Source organism: Gekko japonicus, unplaced genomic scaffold, assembly GCF_001447785.1.
Source record: "Gekko japonicus isolate JY-2015 unplaced genomic scaffold, Gekko_japonicus_V1.1 scaffold563, whole genome shotgun sequence".
Lineage (NCBI taxonomy): Eukaryota > Metazoa > Chordata > Lepidosauria > Squamata > Gekkonidae > Gekko > Gekko japonicus.
This window is the reverse complement of record NW_015166439.1, coordinates 915,418-938,283: the sequence shown is the minus strand read 5'-3', so window position 1 is coordinate 938,283 and position 22,866 is coordinate 915,418. Positions and strand designations below refer to the sequence as shown.

General features: G+C 45.8%; 1 protein-coding gene across 1 annotated transcript in view; it reads right to left on the bottom strand.

Moving 5' to 3' along the window:
* Positions 1-1,653: 1,653 nt before the first annotated feature.
* Positions 1,654-22,866, bottom strand: part of POLA2 (polymerase (DNA directed), alpha 2, accessory subunit) — a 57,297-nt gene continuing 36,084 nt past the window's right edge. The window contains exons 16-18 of the mRNA XM_015411936.1: positions 6,014-6,073; positions 4,377-4,503; positions 1,654-1,990 (exon numbers count right to left, since the gene is read on the bottom strand). Of these exons, the coding sequence (XP_015267422.1) occupies positions 1,844-1,990; positions 4,377-4,503; positions 6,014-6,073 (334 nt within the window). The 3' untranslated portion in view covers positions 1,654-1,843. The remainder of the gene's footprint in view (positions 1,991-4,376; positions 4,504-6,013; positions 6,074-22,866) is intronic.

Below are 22,866 nucleotides of genomic sequence, written 5' to 3'. Positions count from 1 at the left end.
CTACCCAATATGTCTAGCTCAAACAAAACTTAATGGAGGGTGGGGGGAGGAAAGAACGGTATATCCAAATGAGCAAGATGCTACTTAGGTGTAACAGTTGCAATCCTTATAACAACTCTGAAAGGTAAGGCTGATAGCAATATACCTAATTCTCAACATGGCCCCATCTATGGATACTTAAAATCCTAAACCTGGAGTTAGGGACAGACAAGATAAAACTTCCTAAAATTCTGAGAAAAGGCCAGGATTGCAGAATAGGGTTGCCAGGTCTAAGTTGGAAAATATCTGGCGACTTTGGGGGCGGATCTGGGAGACGGTGGATTTTGGGGAGGGGAGGGGCCTTTGCAGGGTACAATGCCATAGAGTCCACCCTTCAAAGCAGCCGTTTTCTCCAGGGGAGCTGATCTCTGTCAGCTGGGGATGAGTTGTAAAAGCGGGAGATCTGCAGGCCCCACCTGGAGGCTGGCAACCCTATTGCAGAAAAATACATAAAAATGAGAGGGTTAACCCCCACCACAAATAATAGGTGTGTCTGTACCCTTAAGAATCATATGCTCTCAGTGACCATTGTGGGGGATTATTCAGCAATCACAGCAATATTGCCAGCCTTCAAGTCTTGGTTTCAGTCAGTAAAAGCCAGGGGGAGGGGTACAGGGCTGTTTTGGCCTCCAAGGCTGCTCCTGCTCCCCGTCTCCTGGAGGGAAGGATTATCATGGCCAGGCTTGGCAGCAAACAATAGATGACTCAGTATCACATGACTTGCATAACACAACCAGGCCCACTGGTGACTCACTACTATTCAACAGCAGCAACCACACAAAATCACTGTGGTGTATTGCTAGGAATATCAAACTAGGATCTTGGAGACCTAGGTCTGAATCCCCTCTCTGTCATGAATGAATGACCTTGGACCAGTCAACCATGCTCAGCCTAATCAACCACAAAGGGTTTTTGTGAAGATAAAATGGAGAACAATATAAGCTGTTTGGGTCCCCCCCGCCCCTTGGGGAGAAAGGCATGGTATAAATTAATAATAAATAAAGCTGAAGACTATGGGAAAAGGGAAGGTGTGAAGCAGAGAAAGAAGCAGGGGGGAAAAGCGGATATGGGGGGCTGCCAGGAGGAGGAAAGAGGAAACAGTATGGGGAAGGGTATACAGGGGGAAGTGAGGTGCCCCCTGCATGTTCTTATGGGTTCCCCATGTTACATGTAATACTGCAGAAGGAGGGGCTGAGACAAGAGAGGTTGCCCAAGGTTGGATCTGCACCAGGGATGCCTTAGTTACTCCTCTGCACCCACCCTTTTGTTCCCAACACAAAATTGAGAAGAGATGCAGATTTTATAGGGTGGAACTTCTAGTGACCCCAGTTGGTCCCAAACGATGTGAAACCTTAATTGTCTAAGCAAGCCAAAGACCGGTTTTCTTAGATGCTCTGGAGTACAGGAAGCATTATTCAACACACTCACAAGGCTACTGAGACCATAAATTTCGGAGCAGGATGGGAGATCCCCACCTCTGGAAAAAAATATATAAGACAGAATTTTTATTTAATCTAAGTAGAAAGTATGTACCAATATGACATCTGCAACAGAAACCATTTATTCCCTATCCTGTTCAGAGAACACAAGTGGATCCTGTCCAACTTTTTGGGACACTCTGCAAAGGCAGAAGGCAAGATTCCGAACATCTGCAATCCTAAAAGGGACCCTTAAGTCCTGCTGGCAGAGAAGGGCTTTCCCTTCCAACTGTTTGTCTCATTGCCAGCGTGTATTTTGGTCCAGTTTGCATTGAAACTCCAGCTGGCCTCTGATGATTGGTCCCGGCTGACAGTGGCCACCTGGGCTAGATTCGGACAACCTGAGCAGCAATGCAGGGGCTCTTCCGCTCCTCCCTGTGGATCTGTTGCTGGACATAGAGACGGCCGTAAGTGCCCCCAACCTGGCCTTTTGTTAGCCGGCCTGGATTCATACAGATGCACCCAAGGATGTCCTGGAGAGGTAAAGAAAACCAGGGGAAGAACATTATATTCATTATTTATTCATTTATTCATTCATTCAATTTATTCCCTGCCCTCCTCGCCGAAGCAGGCTCAGGCTGGCACTCAACACTGCCAACACATGCAGATCTCCCTAATTCTGATACAAGGACCAGCAGTGGCCATGGCTCAGTGGTAGCGCTTAGCACACAGAAGAAAGTTCCAGGTTCAATCACTGACATCTCTAGATAGTAGGTGATGTGAAAGACACTGCCAGTCCGAGTAGACAATACTGACCTTGATGGACCAACAGTCTGACTCAGTAGAAGGCAGCTTCATGTGTGTATTCGAGGATTTGAAAGGCCTGCTGGACCTGCCCTAAGGGCTGTAAGTTATAGCATCCTGTTTCCAGTCACTGCCAGCCAGATGCCTGTGTAAGGCATGGCTATTCCCCTCCTCCACGGCTGCTCAGAGGCAAGCTGCCTCTGAATGAGGAGGCCTCATTTAATTCAATAGCAGTTGATTAAATTTATATTCCATGAATTTGTGTTAGAATGCAAGATGTGCTTTTTGGATGCTGCTTTGAAAACAAGCAATGCAAACAAAAAACGCACTAAGAGTGGACAAAAATAACTTCATTCCCCTTTCTCATATTAAGCAGCGGGCCCATGAAGGCATACTAATGCAAGAAGAACTGGATTATATAGAGCTTCCCCCGGGGGCATCGTTGGCCATTTGGAAGACTGTTTTCCCCAGCGGAGTTAAAGAGTGGTAGGGGAGGGTTCATCTGCAAAATGGTCAAGAGATGTGATTAAGACATCCCCCTCCTCCCTTGTGGCTCAAACAGAAGCTTTAGATGCTGAATGGCACACACACACAAAATCAGCTAAAAGGATGAAGGAATTATTGTTTATGTACAGCTCTTCTGGGAAAGATAATTTCACCTTCTCCCCCTATTTACTAATGGAATATTTAATTTTATCCCATCAATTAGCAACGCTGATTTCCCTCAGCTCTGGAAGTAAGGCAGCAGGGTTTGATGGTCTACTCTAGTGATCTCCAATGTGCCTACTGATGAGTTTTCTGGCACCCATTTCTTCTCTTCCAAAGCGAACAGCCAATCCTGGCTTGCTTGCTTGCTTCCACCTTCCCTCCCTCCCTCCCGAAGAACCTAGGAGGCAATGCCATTGTGTCTGCTCTGCAAGGAACACCCATTCAGAAACAGTTGCCTTCTTCATAGGATGATTGGCTTGCAACCACCCAGCATTTTTGTGATTGGTGCCAGCACCCCATGGCAGCCATTTTGGGATGGTACCTACTTCCCTGCTCTCAGAATTCCAAAAGTCCCCCATAGGCTCAACAAGACTGAACTCCTGATTTACTGCACAGCCAAGAGACAGATCGAGTTACGAATGTCTATGCATGGAAGTCTGCCAGAGGTCTTCATTGTGTGTGTGTTGTGTGGACTGCTAAGTTGTTCTGTCAGATTAAACAGCTAGAGACCATGCTGCGCCCAAACTCAAGTCTAAGTACAAAACTGAAGCTCATATGAACATAGAGCTTTCTTTTCTATCTTTTTCTACTGAGTCAGAACCTTAGCCCGTGTATTGTCTACTTTGGCTGGCAGAAGCCATCCAGGGTGATGGGGTGAGGAGATGATAATACCAACTCCATTACCCAGGATCCTTTTAGCTGGACATTTAACCTGAAACTAACCATTAAGCAAGCCACACACATACTCAGCTGGTCCCAAATGCACAAGAACCCCAAATGGTTGCAGTACTTTTAAGGTGCCAATGAAGTGACATATCAGCTGAGAGACATGCCACAAGAGCCTTTGCAATATGACAGAAAATGCAGGGTGAGTAACCTTAGGACCATGCGAGTACAGCTGCTGGGTGGAGCAGGAATCTTGACTGGGATGGCTGGCAAAGGAATCCACTTTGGATTGAACCATCCTACATGCTGGCACAAGTAAAGAAGCCTGTGGACTGACTCTTTTTGTGGGTAAGACTACGGTCAAAGCCAAAAAGGGTAGGACAAAGAAAGTATTTTTTAACAACATAATTTCTGCTTGCATTCAAACACGCATAATACAAATCCCTGAAGCATTCTGGTAATCCTCTTCTGGGAAACTGATATCAGACACATATGCCTCCTCTTTCCAGGACAATGGAGTTATGTATTTTGAAGATTATCAAAACACATTGGAGATTTGTATTTTATTGTTTTGGACTACAAAGAGAATTAAATTAGCGGCAAACCTTTCGGGGGCTTTGTTCTCTTATCTGGCCCAGTTTTCCTCAGTTGCCTTTTGGGGGGGGGGGTAATCCAACATCCTCACCCAGTTCTGGAGCCAACACACCCCACACCTCCCCCCCTGCCAGCTTCACTTCTAACCTTAATGAAGTATCTCAGGTCTGACGGAGTGATCAACACGTCTGGTGTGACAGGCAGCTGTGCATAGTAATAGAAGTTCTCATAATCAATGTTTATCTCTTCTGCAGGAGGATAGAGTGGGTAGTAACTGCTCAGGATCGGGGTGGGGGAGAAAAATATATAAAAAGAAGATTCTGGTTACCCACAATCCAGCAACTTTCATTCTCCCCGCTCCCAAATACAAGCACATCCAGCACCTGCTCCTCTCTGTCTTAGCACCAGCAGCCTGTCAATCTGTCCTTTCAACAGTAACACTAATTACTACAGGCCCCATGGGAGTTCTGCAGTCTGTAAAATCAGAAGAAAGAAAGAAAGAAAGAAAGAAAGAAAGAAAGAAAGAAAGAAAGAAAGAAAGAAAGAAAGAAAGAAAGAAAGAAAGAAAGAAAGAAAGAAAGAAAGAAAGAAAGCATTATCAGATTTTATTTCTCTCTCTGCTCCTAGGACTTACTATGGACTGACAGTTTACTTCTGATGGTTTGGTGTATGTATAAAGGCTCAACTACATGAGATGCAAAGAACCCCAAGACTAGACCTCCCACCAATTTCCCTACCCTCCTAAGAATCAGGTGTGCACGGGAGCCTGATGCTGACTGGGATCTGAGCAGAGAGGGTGTAAGGTTCCCTCCACAATGTGCTCTGAATCTAAGGACGAAGAAGTAAAGATTGGATTTATACCCCGCCCTTCACTACCCGAAGGAGTCTCAGAGCGGCTTACAATCCTTTCCCCCCCCCTTCCCACAGCAGACTCCCTGTGAGGTAGGTGGGGCTGAGAGCTCTCTGGAGAACTGCCCTTGACAGAACAGCTCTGAAGGAACTTATGACTGACCCAAGGTCACACCAGCAGCTGCATGTGGCGGAGTGGGGAATCAAACCGGGTTCTCCCAGATTAGAGTCTGGATTCCTAACCATTACACCAGACTGGCTCTCTACACCAGTGGTTCTCTCACTATACCAAACTGGAGCTACTGTTTGCCCCACTGGGGTGAACACATGGGTATCTGCATCACGATTGGACTCTACAGGGCTATTTCAGATTGGGAAAAACAGTGCAGGGAGGGAAGTTTAATCCCACCGTTGTTTTGAGCCATGGTCCCATTAGGAATTGGGCTCCTATGCATCGGATTATTATTTTTTAAGAGGGGAAAACAAACTGAGTACTCCACTCAGGTAACTCGTAACATCTCATGTGGTTATGCCATAAACCCACCTTGATAGCTTTTCATAGGGTGGTGGAATATTAAGGGAACAATCCTACATACAATCCTACAAACATCCTTCTTATTTTATTCAGTGGGGTTTATTCCCAGGAACATGTTTCTAAGACTGCAGCCTAACTTTCCTAAATAAACTTGTGCACTCTTTTTTTTTTTTTTTTTTAATGCTCACAACCACAGGTCAGCCTATTCCACAATATGAGCAATGCTGATTCTTAGGGCAGAAAACCCCCAACAACAAATCCAAAAAACCACAGGTGATGAGTAATGCAGATATTTTGCTGCCTCTAAATGCCCAGGTTGAAATCTGCTGTGGTGTCTAAACATACAAGGTAAGGAATTGAGAAAGGGGAAGAGACAGATGATATAGCCAAAAGATTTCACCTCCGCTGAGTCAAAACGTGCTTGAGAATTCGGGAAAAACGGTCCAAGACGCTGGAAGAACTGGGTAGGAAAAATGGAAGAAAATGAGGGGCACTGAATTTGGAAGAAGCCTTGAAAAATAACACATTCAAAACTGAACCAATGAGCAACCCACTTCGACCTATTCCCCAGTTCCCTGCTTAGCATAACAATGAAGTCTTAGCCAGAGGCAAGACTTTAAAAACTGGCCAGCTGATAATAAAAGGGATAAATTTGCAGAGCAAGTTCCCTCAACAGATTTAACCGCACTGAAACCCAGCCCCTTTAAACACTGACATTTAGCCTTATAAGGGGCATGATTCAGCAGCCTGTATAAATGTCCCTCTGCTCATTAACTTCAGCCATTCCAAAACTCAGGCAGCCTGTTGTTGGCAATCTGGGTTGTTTTAGAACATATGAACTTAAGAAGAGCCTTGCCGGATCAGACCGGTGGTCCATCTAGTGCAGCATCCTGTCTCACTCAGGAGCCAACTATTTGCTCTGGAGGGCCAATAACAGAGCATAGAGGCCGAGGCCTTCCCCTGATGTTGCCTCCTGGCACTATGTTTCAGAGGTTTAGTGCCTCTGAATGTGGAGGCACCCCTCAGTCACCATGTCCAGCAGCCACAGATAGACCTATCTTCCATGAATCCGTCCAATCCTCCTTCAAAGGTGCCCATTCCTGCAGCCATCACGACATCCTCTGGCAGCGAAGTCCATGATTTCAACCACTCTCCATGCAAAGCAGCACCTCTCCCCATCCATTCTGGATCCACTTTATCCCCTGCCCATGTTCGTTTCAGATGGGTAGCCATGTAAGTCTGTAGTAAGAATCAATCTTGGGTGGCTGAACGCCACTTACCCCTCTAAGAAGTTGGACACCGACCACTCAGGGGTCGCATAACTAGTTAGCATGCCAGAGTATCATTCGTTATCAGAATTAACCAGACAAACCACTCCATCAACTAATAATAAGTGTATACTGTCAAGTCACAACTCAGGACTGTGGGGTTTCGAAGGCAGGAGCCAAGCCGAGGGGGGGTTTGCCATTGCCATCCTCTGCATAATAAACCCAGTCACCCTTGATGATCTCCTAACCAAGTACTAACTGTGGCCAACCCTGCTTAGCTTCCAGGCTCTGGCAAAAGAAGGCTAGGCTGGGCTGTTAAGCTGCTAGTCTTAGTGGGACACAATTCAAATCCCGTAGCACCAACAACATTTTCCAGAGTATAAGCTCTTGAGTCAAAGCTCACTTTTGTTAGATGGGTTCAGTTCAGGAATGTGTTCAACCCACCCTTCTCTTGGAAGAAAGCAGAGAAGGCAAAGTACTGATGGACGCTAAGTGTCCAATTTGGCCCAATGGGAACCGTCAGGTTTGGGCCACCATATATTCAGAGGAGCATTTAAACACCAGCTAAAGTTCCCTGCAAGATGGTTAGGGGAAACAAACTTTAAAATACCACACACATAATCCACTCTTACGTAGGGCAGCTTCAGACACTCCCGAACATTCCCTGGGCCCTATCTCCCTCCACTTCCTTTTACCAGGGAACAAAACTCGGACTGCTTAAAGGCTGCGGTCCCTAAATAGAGAAACCAAAAAAAGGGACCAGAATGTTAAGTGGCATTAGAAACAAACAAGATTTCAGTCCGATAGCACCTTAGAAACCCAACAGATTTTCGAGGTATAAGCTTTCAAGAGCCAAAGCTCCCTTTGTCAGAGCTCTGGCACTCAAAAGCTCATGCCGCCAAAGCCTTGTGGGTCTCTAAGGTGCCACTGGACTCAAATCAAGCTGTTCTACTGCAGAGCAACACAGCTACCCTCTGAATCTATGAGAGACAAAAATGTACACATTATGTAAAAGGTAGAGGTAAAGATTCCCTTGCCCGAAAGCCAGTCGAATCCGACTCTAGGGTTGCGGTGCTCATCTCCGTTTCAAAGCCGAAGAGCCAGCGCTGTCCGAAGACGTTTCCGTGGTCATGTGGCCGGCATGACTAAACACCAAGGCTCACGGAACGCTGTTACCTTCCCACCGAAGTGGTACCTATTTATCTACTTGCAATTTCTTAGGAACATAAGAACATAAGAGACGCCAATGTTGGATCAGGCCAAAGGCCCATCCAGTCCAACACTCTGTGTCACACAGTGGCCAGAAATACCAGTGCCATCAGGAGGTCCAGCAGTGGGGCCAGGACATTAGAAGCCCTCCCACTGTTGACCCCCCCCCCAAGCACCAAGAAGACAGAGCATCACTTGCCCCAGAGCCCCTAGCTATACCTTGTGGCTAATAGCCACTGATGGACCTCTGCTCCATATGCTTATCTAATTCCCTTTTGAAGCCGTCCATGCTTGTAGCACCCACCACTTCCTGTGGCAGTGAATTCCATGTGTTAATCACTCTTTGGGTGAAGAAGTACTTCCTTTTATCCGTTCTAACCCGACCGCTCTGCAGTTTCATGGAGTGCCCACGAGTTCTTGTATTGTGAGAAAGGGAGAAAAGTACCTCTTTCTTTACCTGCTCTTTCCCATGCATAATCTTATAAACCTCGATCATGTCACCCCTCAGTCGTCTTTTCTCCAAGCTAAAGAGCCCTAAGCGCTTTAACCTTTCCTCATAGGGAAAGTGTTCCAACCCTTTTATCATTCGAGTTGCCCTTTTCTGCACTTTTTCCAAAGCTATAATATCCTTTTTAAGGTGTGGTGCCCAGAACTGCACACAGTATTCCAAATGAGGTCTCACCATTGATTTATATAGGGGCATTATTATATTGGCTGATCTGTTTTCAATACCCTTCCTAATAATCCCCAGCATAGCATTGGCCTTCTTTATTGCAGTCACACACTGTCTCGACATTTTCAGTGAGTTATCCACTACAACTCCAAGATCTCTCTCTTGCTCAGTCTCTGCCAGTTCAGACCCCATCAATGTGTATTTATATTTAGGATTTTTGGCTCCAATGTGCATCACCTTGCACTTGGCCACATTGAACCCCATTTGCCATGTTGACGCCCACTCGCCCATCCTTGACAGATCCCCTTGGAGTGCCTCACAATCCTCACTGGTTTTCACCACCCTGAACAACTTTGTATCATCCGCAAATTTAGCCACTTCACTGCTTACTCCCATCTCCAAATCATTAATGAACAAGTTAAAAAGCAGTGGACCAAGTACTGATCCCTGCGGTACCCCACTGCTTACCACCCTCCACTGAGAAAATTGCCCACCTACACTCACTCTCTGTTTTCTATGAACTAGCCAGTTTTTGATCCATAAAAGGACTTGTCCTTCTATCCCATGATTTTTGAGCTTACTTAGGAGCCTTTGATGAGGAACTTTATCAAAAGCTTTCTGGAAGTCAAGGTAAATAATATCTATTGGATCCCCCTTGTCCACATGTTTGTTCACCCCCTCAAAGAACACTAACAGGTTAGTGAGACAAGATCTTCCCTTACAGAAACCGTGCTGAGTCTGCCTCAATAGGTTTTGTTCATCTATGTGCCTACTAATTCTTTCCTTAATAATGGTTTCCACCAATTTACCCGGTATCGACGTCAGACTGACTGGCCTGTAATTTCCCGGATCTCCTCTGGAACCCTTTTTAAAGATGGGAGTGACATTAGCTACCTTCCAATCCTCAGGAATGGAGGCAGATTTTAAGGAAAGATTACATATCTTTGTCAGGAGATCTACAAGTTCACATTTGAGTTCTTTCAGAACTCTCGGATGTATGCCATCTGGGCCTGGTGATTTTTCAGTTTTTAAGTTGTCTATCAGTTTTAGGACCTCCTCTCTCGTCACCTCAATCTGACTCAGGTCTTTCAACACCCCTCCTGAAATCAGTGGTTCTGGAGTGGGCAAGCACTTCTCATCTTCCACAGTGAAGACGGAGGCAAAAAATGCATTTAGCTTCTCAGCCATTTCCCTATCATCCTTCAATACTCCTTTTACCCCTTGGTCGTCCAAGGGCCCCACTGCCTCCCTGGCTGGTTTCCTGTTTCTAATGTATTTGAAGAAAGTTTTATTGTTGGTTTTTACGTTTTTTGCTATATGCTCCTCATATTCCCTTTTTGCCTGCCTGACCTCAGACTTGCATTTTATTTGCCATAGCCTGTGTTCCGTTTTATCAGCCTCACTGTGACTAGCTTTCCACTGCTTAAAGGAATTCTTTTTACTTTTTACAGCCTCCATTACTCTGTTTGTTAACCATGCAGGCTTTTTCCTATACCTGTTTGTGCCTTTCCTAACCTGCGGAATATATATTTTTTGAGCTTCTAGGATCGTAGTTTTAAATAGATCCCAAGCTTCCCCAATTGTTTTGACCCTTTCTACTTTTCCTTTCAGTTTCCTCCCCACGTGTCCCCTCATATCAGAGAAATTACCCCTTTTAAAGTTAAAAATGGTTGTGTGAGTCTTTTTGGCCAATTCTCTATTTGTACAAATGATGAACTCAACAACATTATGATCACTGTTTCCAAGCGGTGCAATCACTTTTACATCTCTCACCAGGTCTTGAGTGTTACTTAGGACCAAATCAAGGATCGCCTCTCCCCTGGTAGGTTCCGTGACCATCTGCTCCATAGCACAGTCATTTAGAGTGTCTAGAAACTCAATCTCTTTTTCCCGGCTAGAACACATATTGACCCAATCAATGTGTGGGTAGTTAAAATCACCTATTATTACACAGTGTTTTTGTCTAGTTGCTATCTTTAAGGCATTCATCATTTTATAATCCTCCTCTATCTTTTGATCTGGTGGGCGATAACAAACTCCCAGTGTTAAGTTTCCTTTTGGCCCCCCTATTTCAACCCATAGAACTTCCAGAAGCGAATCCAATTCATTTAGCCTCTCAATCTTTCTAGACTTTATACCCTCTCTGACATACAGAGCTACCCCACCTCCAACCCTTCCCCCCCTATCTTTCCGATATAATATATAACCGGGAATCACTGTGTCCCACTGATTTTCCTCATCCCACCAAGTTTCAGAAATACCCACAATGTCTATTTTTCCCTCCGACACCAAGCACTCCAACTCCCCTATTTTACCTCGGACACTTCTAGCATTTGTATAGAAACAGCTGTAATTTCCCTTACAAGTTAAGCCTGCATCCTTCCTCTTGCTATCTCGAGTCGTTGTCCGGCAGTCCATGTCACCAGCCATGGCCTCTGTGGACAATTTCAATCCACCTCCCTGTAGAAAAGCAACCGGTACCCCCTCACCTCTCTCAGATGAGCCAACCCGAACCAGAGACTTTTCATCTCCTGTCGGCTTTCCCCCAATATTTAGTTTAAAAGCTGCTCTGCCACCTTTTTGATTTTAAGTGCCAGCAGCCTGGTTCCTTCTCCTTCTTGCTTTCGAACTGCTAGGTTGGCAGGAACACATTAGGTAGGGGAAGGGATTTCAAGACATGGCACCAAGGAGACCGAGGTCTGACCCAAGAAAGGCAGTTTCTGCAGCCTACAGAAATCAGGCTTGTTTTGAACTGTCCATTATGCTTCCTTTAGAACTGGGTGCAGAACGCCTTCCCACGACAGCCCCTTTTCTCGATTCACAGATTACAAAAGGTACCGCCCACTGACTCTCAATGCTATCTTTGCAGGGTTAAGGAAAGGTGAAATTCGTATGAAAGAACAATGACAGAACCCCCACATCGTTTTGATAGAAGCCCTGATACATTTTCTTAAAGAGGCTGGATCAATCAATTGTATTACAATTCCACCTCTGCTTTCCTCCAAGGAGCTCAAGGAGTTATATAGGTAGGCAGTTTCTTCCGTTTCTCCTCACAACAACCTTAGCTCAGGTGGAGAGCTAACGTGCTTATTTACAAAGTTGTCCAAACTGGGCTGGTGTGTTGAGGACTGGGGGGGGGGGGGGGGGGGGGAGAGGAGTAGAAGAGGAAGAGTCACGTGCCTATATGTTATATCAGAATTGGCCCTCTGCCTGTCTTATCACAACAGGCAAATACAGCCAGCAGGCTTTTTGGCAGTCTCTGTTCACCGCATCGTTTAAACACACACACACTCTTCTCCTAATACAAGCCTCAACTTATGCTGATAAATATGCATTTTTCCGCTTTCCGGAGGCACCAACTCACAAATTCCAAGTACACTGATGCAAAAGGGGAAAAGGAGAGCAAAAGCAGGTCACCCTGGGTGGGGGGAAACCACATGAGTTTTTTAACAGACAAAATGACAACCAGGGAACCCCAAGAGCAAAATAAAGCACTAGGTATATCTCCGTACAAATGGAAAGCACAAAAGCCACATCAACAGGACAAAGGCTGCTGCTGCTGCTGCACTGAGAACTCAGTGCCCATTTCTTTATATGGGTTTTCAGCCCACCTCGATCCCGAAATGCTCAGGGATCGGTAATGTATACATTACAACCAATCTGGAACAAGCCAGACTTGTTCCATGTTTCCTGCCTTGGAAAGCAATGATTAAGCAAGCCTCTCCCGCAGAACAAAGTCCCTGAAGACACACAGCACAATAAGGACTAGTGACTTGCCTTCTGATATATCAGGACAAGTTTGGGAAATGTGTTTCCTGTTTTGCAGAGTGGAGGAAGAGACGCTGGATACCTGAGGCTCCTGAGCAAGTCCTATTCAATTAAGATTTTGGCATGATTTTTGGCCTCTCCCCCCGTCCCCCCAAGAGACAGGAAATCGGCCCTTCTCCCCTAAGTGATGGGAAGGCAGTTGTCACAGCATTAATTTCCTTTGGAGGAGGGACAGTTCGGGAGACATGCTGCATTGCTCATTGTTTTTTAGTCTTTTTTTGTTTGTTTACAGGGTTATGTCACTGCCAATTCACTGAGTGCTGCTCTAAAAGGACGGATTCATTACAAGGTGCAGACCTGAAAGAGCTGAGTCTGCACCTAGCCGATTCTTCCAATTCTCTAATTTCAGCCCTTGCCATAAGCCAATAAACCAGTGTCCCACACTCACAGTCTTCCTGGCCAAGGTGTGTGGCCAGTTCTGTGCTGCCAAGAGGGTTGAGAGCAATGTTCCCTCTAAGCTGTGGAGTCGTGTGAGCAAAAATTCTACTTTGTGAGCTGCTGGCATTAAAGTTGTGAGTGAGCGATTTGACTACTGCATAAATTAGTCTTCTCTGGAGCCATCCTTCCTGAGCTAAGACAAAAATCTGTGAGCCAGAGGCTAAAAAACTGTGAGCTAGCTCACATTAACTCAGCTTAGAGGGAACACTGGTTGAGAGCAGTGTTCCCTCTAAGCTGAGTTAGTGTGAGCCAGCTCACAGGTTTTTAGCCTCCGGCTCACACATTTCCGTCTTAGCTCAGGAAAGATGGCTCCAGAGCAGACTAATGTATGCAGCAGCCAAATCGCTCGCTCACGACTTTAATGCCGGCAGCTCACAAAGTAGAATTTTTGCTCACAAGACTCCACAGCTCAGAGAGAACATTGGTTGAGAGTATGTTTTTGGAACTAGTTTTAGTTTTGTAAGCCAGCCTGAAATGATCCCCTTTTCAAATCCATTGCTTGAGCAATTTTACACCCATGTAGAAAAACCAGCAGGTCTGAAGAACAAAGTTTGAGCCCAGTGGCACCTTTAAGACCAACAAAGGCCCCGTTCACACGAGGGGATTTGGGCCAGTAGCGGGACAGTTCGGGGGCGGATCAAACCAGCGCGATCACACCACAACATCTGGGAAGCGTGGTGCTTCCGTCCCCGAACTGGCCCATCCACTCGATGATGCGGCTCAAGTAGGAACCACCTACCGAGGTGGTTCATCTCCCTGCCGCGCCGCAAACCGGGAGTCTGATCGCCAGCGCAAGGATGTTCAGCAGGCTCGGCGTCCGACCTGAGTTTTCTCCCCGGCGTCTGATCGTGCCGGGGAGAAAAGGCGGCGCGGCGGGGCCGCCGCGCCGTGTCAACTTTGGCGCGGCTTTTAAAAGCCACGCTTTTTGCCGCTTTTTCCCCTGCCGTGTGGCAGGGGCCAAAGTTTAATTCTGGGTATAGGTTTTCATGTGCATGCAACTGACTTACAGCAACCCCTGCAAGGGGCTTTAAAGACAAGTGAAAAGCAGAGGTGGTTTGTTATAGCCTTCCTCTGCAGAGTCTGCCTTGGTTGTTCTCCCCTCTGAGTGCTGACCCTGCTCAGCTTCTGAGATCTGATGAGACTGGGCTATCTTGAAGTGAAATACCAAATTAAGAAAACAAAATTCCATGAGGGTATCTGTGTTAGTCCGTTGCGATGACACACAGTCTTGTGGCAACAGAAAGACTGGAAACATTTTTTGTCACAGAAGCTTTTCTGGCAGAGGGCCCACTTTGCCAGATAGACAAAATGGTGGCCAGCTAATCGACACATCCTAAAGGAAATGCTCGCCAGAGTTCCGAACAACCCTCACAACACCCAACTGTTTTTCTAAGCAGGAGAGAGAGAACCACATTTTCGACTAGTGATAAAATCTTGCATTTTCCAGAGAGATTTCCCTCAAGTGCTTTCAGCAGGAGGAAGTGTTCTGAATCAGGCAAATTTAAAACAACTAAACATTTGCCGCACAAATGACATTCATCCGGAAAGGTGGAGGCAGGAACCAAGACTGCTTGGTGGCTGTTTATGTTAAATACTATCTACAATAAGGGCACCCAAATAATAATTATAATACCATCCAGCATGTAAGATAGTGAAGACTTGAAACGACTACTGATAAAGGTTAAAGCAGGAAAGAGGGAAAGCAGGATTGCAGCTGAACATCAAGAAGACAGAAATAATGACTACTGGGGATTCACACAGCTTTAAGACTGACAATGAAGAGATTGAAATTGTTCAAGATTTTCTATTCCTTGGCTCCACCATCAACTAAAAGAAGGCTGCAGCCAAGAAATCAGAAGGACATTGAGACTGGGAAGGCAGCCATGAAGGAGCTAGAAAAGATTCTTAAGTGAAAGGATGTGCTGCTGGTGACCAAAATCAAGATAATTCATATCACAGTATTCCCTCCGTATGGGTGAAGACGTTGGACAACGAAGAAAGCTGACAGGAAGAAAGTAGATTCATTTGAAACATGGTGTTGGAGGAGAGTTTTACGGATACCGTGGACTGCCAAAAAGACAAATAAGTGGGTTCTAAATCAAACCAAGCCTGACCTCTCCCTAGAAGCTAAAACGACTAAACTGAGACGATTGTATTTTGGTCCCATTATGAGAAGACAAGAGTCACTGGAAAAGACAATCATGTTAGGAAAAGCTGAAAGCAGCAATAAAAGAGGAAGACCCATGAGATAGACTGACTCAATCAAGAATGACACAGCCCTCAGTTTTCAAGACCTGAGAAAGACTGTCAACAATAGGATGTTCTGGAAGTCATTCATTCATAGGGTTGTCATAAGTAGAACCGTGTTTCCCCGAAAATAAGACACTGTCTTATATTTATTTTTTCTCAAGAAGACACACTAGGGCTTATACCACAAATGCATAGAAATCCTGCTAGGGCTTATTTTTTGGGTAGGTCTTATTTTCGGGGAAACAGGGAAGACGCATCCAGCATGTGGCCATGTTGGGGGGGGGGGGGCAGATTCAACACCTCAAGTTTCAGCCTCGGTCCAAGTGTTTTCATGACATTTTCTGGACCTCTCCCACACACCCCAAACTAAAGAATATGTCCAAAGTGGTTATAAAATCCATTATTTGTGGATCAAATATTGAATAACAAAAATTAACAGCCACACTTCAGTAAAAACAAATGTCCTGTATCAGACAAAGGGTGGGCCTTTTTTGGGCCCAGAATCCTTTCCCCCCCAACAGCAGGCAGACAGTTGCCCCGGAAAGCCCCCCACCCCACAAGCATGGCATGAAGTCAGTAGCTCTCCTGCCTTCCCCCCACCCCGCAACTGATATTCTTCCCTCTAAATGCAAAAGCTCCGTCATCGTGGCTAATGGCTGTTGAACTCTGTCTGACATGAATGTATCCAATCCCCTTGAAAAGCTATTTAAGTCAGTGGCCATTGCCAACACCTTGTGGCAGTGAATCTCATAATTTTACTATGTGTGGTATGCAACAGTAGTTGTTTCAGGCCCCTTCCACCCCAGAGTTCTTTAGCATTGCTGTTCTGAAATTAGCTGGAAGCAGAATTGTCACTGTGGTTTAAAGGTTAAGGTTCCCTTGCTCGAAAGCCAGTCGAATCCGACTCTAGGGTTGCGGTGCTCATCTCCGTTTCAAAGCCGAAGAGCCAGCGCTGTCCGAAGACGTTTCTGTGGTCATGTGGCCGGCATGACTAAACACCAAGGCGCACGGAACGCTGTTACCTTCCCTCCGAAGTGGTGCCTATTTATCTACTTGCAATTTCTTGCTTTCGAACTGCTAGGTTGGCAGGAGCTGGAACTAGAGATGGGAGCTCACTCCGTCATGCGGTACCCGGGTCTGTGGTTTACCCTTCTAATATTCTGCAGTACCTGTCCCTCCAGCTGAGGGGCCAACCATAGCAATCTTAGGCAAAAAAGACTTTGAATGCTTGCCTTTAAAATTTTTATTTGCGTGGTTGCGTGTCATAGTTAAAGTCCTGTTCCCCGTCCCCTCCCTTTAAAGCAGACAAATATTGACTAAATTCTTCATAATAACTGAGGGAGTGTCTTTTCCAGAAAAAATGGCTTGAAGAAAGGAAACTTAGCGTTGTCTTGAATCTACTGCTCAATTTCTTTGGGTGACCCCAAGTTCCTGCATTAGGAGCTAGGGATAGGAAGTCCACATTCTCCTCAACACACACGATCTTAAAAACCTCTATCATGTCTCCCTCAGAGGTCTTTTTTCTATAACTGAAAAGCCTGAAGCTTCTTTTCTCTTCTTTCACCTTCTCCAGCTCTTAGATATCCTTTTGTTTTAAGGTGGGGCAGACAGAACTGGATAAGTACAGCGAAGATATACAAAATAAATCTCAGTCACAAGTCCCTATCGTTTGGGCTTGAGGTGGGGTGATGATGACTTCTACACAAGATGTGAAGCTTACAGATAGGACTGAATCCTGGCCTTTCCCCTTTTGTTCTCAAATTAACTATAGTACCGCAGAAGAATAAACTTGAAAAGGGCCAGAGGAACCATGAGAAGGCCTGGGATGAACCGACATACAGGGAGGAGCACTGAAAGTGTTCCAGATGGTGATACATAGACAGGAGAAGAAAAGTGTGAAGATCCAGAGGGGTGAAATCTCAGGGTGTCTGGTGGGGGTGGTGGAATGAGGAGCAATCACTGGAAAATAAGAAGTGACCTACTTGGGAAAGAGGAAGGAAGAAGAAGAAGAGATTGGATTTATACCCCGCCCTTCACTACCCAAAGGTGTCTCAGAGCAGCTTACAAACTCCTTTCCCTTCCCCTCCCCACAACAGACACCCTGTGAGGTAGGTGGGCTGAGAAAACTCTTGACAGAAACTGCTCTTTTTCAAGGACAGTTGTGCCAGAGTTATGGCTTGCCCAAGGTCATCCAGCCAGGTGCAAGTGGAGGAGTGGGGAATCAAACCCGGTTCTCCCAGATTAGAGTCCCTGCATTTAAGCACTACACCAAACTGGCGTGGCATGAGGGAAAGAAAAGGATGTGACGCATGCCTTCAAGGCAGACAGTGACAGTAGCTTTCTTGATCTAATGAGAAGGCTCCAGAGCCCATCAGGCTAGTATCACCGGCCCCACTCTCATCCCCTAGGCCCTTTCATGCTGAGGGACTGCACACTTTGAAGAAGACAGACAGACAGACAGAACCAGAGCCAAGCTGATCTGGTAATAGTCTCCTCAGCCACCATCCATCTTCCCCTGTACGTTGTACATGGTTGGAGAGCCTTCTGCACATGCTCAGAGGCACTAAGCTGAATCTGACTACTTTATTAAGCTCTGGGGTGGAGCCTTAAACTCACACAAGGGCAACACCAACCTTTCTACAGAAATCAAATGCAAAGATACTTCAATGGAGAGCAGTCAGCTCTTTACATAGTTTGGAGTTACCTTTGGAAGAATGCGAACCAGTATTTTGTAACCCTCTGTGATTTACCTCTGCTTCTCTCCCTCTCACACAGATCATGTAGGGAGAAGAAGAGATAGTTTCCTCTGGGACTACTTGGGAAGGACTTGTACTCCCCCCTCCTATACTCTTAACCATCTTACCAACCCTAGAGTTGCCAGCTCCATCTTGGGAGATACCTGGAGATTTGAGGGGTGTGGCCTGAAGAGGGAGGGGTTTGGGGAGGGGAGGGACTTCAGTGGGGTATAATGCCATAGACCCCGCCTTCCAAAGCAGCCATTTTCTCCAGGTGAACTGATCTGTATCGCCTGGAGATCAGTTATACCGTGTTTCCCCGAAAATAAGACACTGTCGTATATTTATTTTTTCTCAAGAAGACACACTAGGGATTATACCAAAAATGCATAGAAATCCTGCTAGGGCTTATTTTTGGGGTAGGTCTTATTTTCGGGGAAACAGGGTAATCCCAGGAGATATCCAGCTACTACCTGGAGTTTGGCAATCCTACAAACAACCCCCTTTTCTCTGAGCCATACAAAAAAATAGATACAATCAGGAAAATGAGACAAAGGAGCAATTAGGGGAACCGGGGGAGGTGGGTGTGAATACAACTGTCCTGTCTCTTGGTTGCTGTTACCCAAAAGGTCCAGAGTGGGGGACTCCGCTTCCCCCTTGATGGATTTCCTTCATTAATCCAGCGTACATGTTATTCTGCTGCTTGCAATAGCTACTTATACTGACTACTGGGCAACACCATCCCAGGCTATGGCTAGGAATACCTGTTCTATTGGACGGGAAGGTTCAGGAATTAAAGGCACATTTTATAGGGACAAGAGAGTCACAGGCTTGAGCAGGCAGGTACCTCACAGTTTTGCTGGGCACTGGACCTATCCACAGCTGCTAACAAGATAACTGAGAACAGGTAACACTTTGATTTTACTATTTTTATAGCTAGAGTTGCATATATGCTGTTGTTACCAGTGTTCCCCTTCCAAGGTGTATGTTCTGACTCCATCTTGGATGAATCTGCTTTGGCAGCCATGCTATGAACCAGCAATGCCATGTTTTGGAGAAAGTGAGGCCAGGGCTCTCCTCAGGCTATGCTAATGAGGGACCAAAACTTGAAAGCCAGTTTGGTGTAGTGGTTAGGAGAGCGGACTCTAATCTGGGAGAACCTGGTTTGATTCTCCACTCCTCCACATGCAGCTGCTGGTGTGACCTTGGGTCAGTTACAAGTTCTTTCAGAGCTGTTATCTTAAAAGCAGTTTCTTTCAGAGCTCTCTCAGCCCCACCTACCTCACAGGGTGTCTGTTGTGGGGAGGGGAAGGGAAAGGCGATTGTAAGCCTCTCTGAGACTCCTTCTGGTAATAAAGAGCAGGGTATAAATCCAATCTTCTCTTTTTCTTCGGGCTGGAGACTGATTAACTGATGGGACATCTGCATATCTACCCATTGTCATGGTAGCTTGCAAAGCCAGGCACCGCCTTGGTCTATCAATATAATTTCCTCAGCTGAGTACAAAATCTAATCACTAACTACCAGATGGGTTCAATTACTTTACTGACCTTGTCTGAATGTCTCCTCCCAATCTGACTCAGGCATAGGTGAAGCCTCCACCCTGCCTGTCCGTTTGTGCATTCTGCCTAGATGCAACCAATCACTAGTTTGGTTAAGAGCAGCAGACTCTAATCTGGAGATCCCGATTTGATTCCCCACTCCTCCACATGCAGCCAGCTGGGTGACCTTGGGTCAGTCACAGTTCTCTCAGAGCTCTCACAAGCAGTTCTCTCAGAGCTCTCTCAGCCCCACCTACCTCACAGGGTGTCTGTTGTGGGGAGGGAAACGGAAGGAGATTGTAAGCCGCTCTGAGACTCCGAGTGAAGGGCAGGGTATAGATCCAACTCTTCTTTTGTTAACCTTCTGGGAGCCCCCCCCCCTTTCTAACTCAATCAAAATCAGGAAACCCACAGATTCTCATCCTGGACTCACCCTGAATTCCTCAACTTTACAATTATTTCTTTGATATACTTCTGTGTGGGCCCCTGTAACCATCACAGTTCTGCCAGCCAAAATTCTGCAGTCCCACTCCTCTGCTTGCTCACAGGCTGCCTACTCTGCTCTTCTCTTCTGGAACTAACCTGTTAGTGTTCTTTGAGGGGGTCTCACTAACCTGTTAGTGTTCTTTGAGGGGGTGAACAAACATGTGGACAAGGGGGATCCAATAGATATTATTTACCTTGACTTCCAGAAAGCTTTTGATAAAGTTCCTCATCAAAGGCTCCTAAGTAAGCTCAAAAATCATGGGATAGAAGGACAAGTCCTTTTATGGATCAAAAACTGGTTAGTTCATAGAAAACAGAGAGTGAGTGTAGGTGGGCAATTTTCTCAGTGGAGGGTGGTAAGCAGTGGGGTACCGCAGGGATCAGTACTTGGTCCACTGCTTTTTAACTTGTTCATTAATGATTTGGAGATGGGAGTAAGCAGTGAAGTGGCTAAATTTGCGGATGATACAAAGTTGTTCAGGGTGGTGAAAACCAGTGAGGATTGTGAGGCACTCCAAGGGGATCTGTCAAGGATGGGCGAGTGGGCGTCAACATGGCAAATGGGGTTCAATGTGGTGATGCACATTGGAGCCAAAAATCCTAAATATAAATACACATTGATGGGGTCTGAACTGGCAGAGACTGAGCAAGAGAGAGATCTTGGAGTTGTAGTGGATAACTCACTGAAAATGTCGAGACAGTGTGTGACTGCAATAAAGAAGGCCAATGCTATGCTGGGGATTATTAGGAAGGGTATTGAAAACAGATCAGCCAATATAATAATGCCCCTATATAAATCAATGGTGAGACCTCATTTGGAATACTGTGTGCAGTTCTGGGCACCACACCTTAAAAAGGATATTATAGCTTTGGAAAAAGTGCAGAAAAGGGCAACTCGAATGATAAAAGGGTTGGAACACTTTCCCTATGAGGAAAGGTTAAAGCGCTTAGGGCTCTTTAGCTTGGAGAAAAGACGACTGAGGGGTGACATGATCGAGGTTTATAAGATTATGCATGGGAAAGAGCAGGTAAAGAAAGAGGTACTTTTCTCCCTTTCTCACAATACAAGAACTCGTGGGCACTCCATGAAACTGCAGAGCGGTCGGGTTAGAACGGATAAAAGGAAGTACTTCTTCACCCAAAGAGTGATTAACACATGGAATTCACTGCCACAGGAAGTGGTGGGTGCTACAAGCATGGACGGCTTCAAAAGGGAATTAGATAAGCATATGGAGCAGAGGTCCATCAGTGGCTATTAGCCACAAGGTATAGCTAGGGGCTCTGGGGCAAGTGATGCTCTGTCTTCTTGGTGCTTGGGGGGGGGGTCAACAGTGGGAGGGCTTCTAATGTCCTGGCCCCACTGCTGGACCTCCTGATGGCACTGGTATTTCTGGCCACTGTGTGACACAGAGTGTTGGACTGGATGGGCCTTTGGCCTGATCCAACATTGGCGTCTCTTATGTTCTTATGTTCTAACCAACAAATCTTTTTTCTACAGCCTTGGGGGCCTTTGGAACCTCTGCCTAAAGTCCCCTGTGCTGACTCTCGAAATTATACATATTCTACTCAGCTCAGCAGACTGAAGATAGGCAAACACCTTCTCTGTCCAAGCTTTTCTCTTTAAAACACTTCTTTCCCCTTCTTTAAATCCCTCTCTTACTTCTGCGGGTGGCCATTCCCTGGTGCAGAATTCTCACTCAGCCAGAGGCTTGGCTCTCTTTTACTTTCTCTCTTCTCATTTAACTATTCATATGCACGTCCTTCTGAACACAACAACTGCACTGTTCTTCTTACGTCTGCGATCCTTTTCAATTCCATGACCCCTATATTCCCATCAATAATAAATTCTATCTAAACCTTGCTTTGGAAAAGATCTGGTTGTTTTGGGGTTACTGGTAGCCTATCAGAGGCCCTTTGAGCTTGCTTGCCTACTATCTAGGTATAGATCCTTAAGTCACATGTTCTGCTCCCCATTAACTGGTGAGTGTGTCAGTTTTCCAAGCTAGCCAGGCTGCAGAAGTGGGTAGAGGCTTGGCACCGACCTTAATTTCTCCAAACTACTTCTGAGCGAGTGTCCTAAACCCAAGTCAGAGAGTCCACATAACGTGTCAATACATATGAAAGGAAGCACATGTGGCAACACTGTGATTCAATAACCAAGATCCCCATTTTTCATTTTTCTTAAATGAAGTCACTAGTCCTCATTGGTTCTGAACATACGCTCAAAAGCGTATGCCTGGTGGCGCTGCAGTCAGAATACCCTACTGCTAGTGGGCAGGGATTTCATTGCCCCTGCTTAGTTCCTTATCTCCCATGCACACTGCAACAGCAGGATAAGTTATGCAAGACAAAATAAGCATATCTGCTTACTTTGCAAACTTTATGCAGGACACAGAGGACCTTTTCTTCAGCATAGTACACACACAGCCATGCATACAACGGCATCCGTATTAAAAGACAGATCCCCTACCCCAAGAAGCCTACAATGTAAAAGGGAAACTGCTTCAAAAACTTGACTTAAAAATCAGAGACCATCTTGTCTTGTGAGATCAAAAAGCAATTCCACAACACATAAATCTGTTTTCAAACTACCACACTCATGGCTGATTTATGCCTTCCTTATTCATTCTCCCAGCCCACCAGATTTCTTCCTCAGTAAGCGACCAGAAGTGACCTTCTTTGAAGGTCAAAGAAGACGGGGACAGCAAAGGATGAGATGGTTAGACAGTGTCATAGATGTAACGAACATGAAGTTGAGCAAACTTCAGAGGATGGCGGAAGACCGGAAGGCCTGGCGTGATCTGGTCCATGGGGTCGCGAAGAGT